We start from the raw sequence: 1,337 nt of genomic DNA, 5'->3' as shown, positions 1-1,337 counted from the left end.
ATTTGGGTCAATCTGGACTCAACCAACCCAAGGCCGATTTGGGTCGATTTTGGCTCAATTTGAGTCAATTTTTGCCAACCCAAGGCTGGTTTGGGTCAACCCAAGGTCAACTTGGGCCAATCCAAGTCTGATTTGGGTCGATTTTGGTTCATTTTGAGTCAATTTTTGCCAACCCAAGGCGGATTTGTCTCAACTTTGCCCAACCCTCCCCCCCCTTCCCGCAGGTGCCGGCGATGCCGAAGGCGGCGCGGCCGCGGCCGGCCGAGCGCTACCGGCTGCAGTACCGGCGTCTGCGCCGCGCCGCCCGCGCCCTGGTCTTCGAGAACGGCGCCCTGTGCGACGAGGTGGCCCGGCTGGAGGCCAAGTGGCTGCGGGCCCGCCAGGAGCGGAGGTTCCTCCTCGCCCGACTCCTCCGGCTCCGCGCCGGGGACCCCCCCCCGGGGGACCCCCCGGCCGAGGAGGGGGTTGGGGGGGGGACGCGCCGGCGCCAGGGACGCGCCAAGGGGGGCAGGGCGGGCGGGGGGAGGGCGGCGGGGGCGGCCAAAGAGGGGCAGTGGGACGGGTTGAGGTCAACGGGGTCAAGAGCGGTTGGGTCAAGAGATGACTCGTGGCCAACTGGGACGAGACCAGTTGGGTCAAGAGATGACTCGTGGCCAACTGGGACAAGACCAGTTGGGTCCAGGGATGACTCGTGGCCGCGGGCGGGGGGGTCGAGGCCCCGCGACGGGGCCGCGCCGAGGCCGGACGTGCTGCGGGAAGGGTCGAGGCCGCCCCTGGAGGAGCGGGACGAGCCGAGGCCCGACGGGGTCCTGCCCACGAGGCCGCCCCCCGAGGACCCCTCGGTGCCCCCGGCCGCCCTCCTGGGGCCGTCGCCGCGGCGCCGGGGCTTCGGCCGCGCCGAGGAGGAGGAGGAGGACGAGGACGACGACAACGAGGACGACGACGACGAGGAGGAGGATGAGGATGAAGACGATGAAGAGGAGGAGGAAGGAGGAGCCGCCCCGGCTTTCGGATACGCCGACATCTTCCTGGGCAGCCCCGCGGGCTCCGACGAGTGACCCCGCCCACCACAAGTGCCCCGCCCGCCCAATAAACCCCGCCCACCCCCATAAGTGGCCCCGCCCACCGCTGCCGCCATGTTTTTCGGGGAGGGGGCGGAGTCACAACCAAACGAGCGTTTATTAAAACCGAGGGGGCGTGGCAGAGGAGCGGCCACGCCCCCCTCGCCCCGGCTCCTATTGGATGTTGTGGAAGAGCTGGACGACGTCGGGGTGGTCGCCCAGGGCCTGGAGCAGCTGCTCCGCCTGCGCCCGCGGCCCCTCCGGCAGCGCCACCGG

General features: G+C 69.9%; 2 protein-coding genes across 4 annotated transcripts in view; one reads left to right on the top strand and one right to left on the bottom strand.

Moving 5' to 3' along the window:
• Positions 1–1,171, top strand: part of LOC113978997 (nucleolin-like) — a 2,114-nt gene extending 943 nt beyond the window's left edge. Inside the window, exons 2-3 of one of the 3 annotated variants that reach the window (XM_027706387.1) lie at positions 225–626; positions 702–1,171. In XM_027706387.1, coding sequence (XP_027562188.1) covers positions 225–626; positions 702–1,058 — 759 coding nt within the window. In that variant the 3' untranslated portion in view covers positions 1,059–1,171. Of the gene's footprint in view, positions 1–224 lie in introns of all 3 variants that reach the window. The other 2 variants (XM_027706386.1, XM_027706385.1) reach the window with 2 other exon arrangements.
• A 64-nt stretch (positions 1,172–1,235) lies between these two features.
• Positions 1,236–1,337, bottom strand: part of LOC113978995 (translational activator of cytochrome c oxidase 1-like) — a 3,305-nt gene continuing 3,203 nt past the window's right edge. Inside the window, exon 5 of the mRNA XM_027706383.1 lies at positions 1,236–1,319. Within this exon, the coding sequence (XP_027562184.1) occupies positions 1,236–1,319 (84 nt within the window). The remainder of the gene's footprint in view (positions 1,320–1,337) is intronic.

This window comes from Neopelma chrysocephalum, unplaced genomic scaffold (assembly GCF_003984885.1).
Source record: "Neopelma chrysocephalum unplaced genomic scaffold, ASM398488v2 Primary Assembly neopelma1_368, whole genome shotgun sequence".
Lineage (NCBI taxonomy): Eukaryota > Metazoa > Chordata > Aves > Passeriformes > Pipridae > Neopelma > Neopelma chrysocephalum.
The sequence above is the reverse complement of the archived record's forward strand: the minus strand, read 5'-3'. Positions and strand labels throughout refer to the sequence as shown.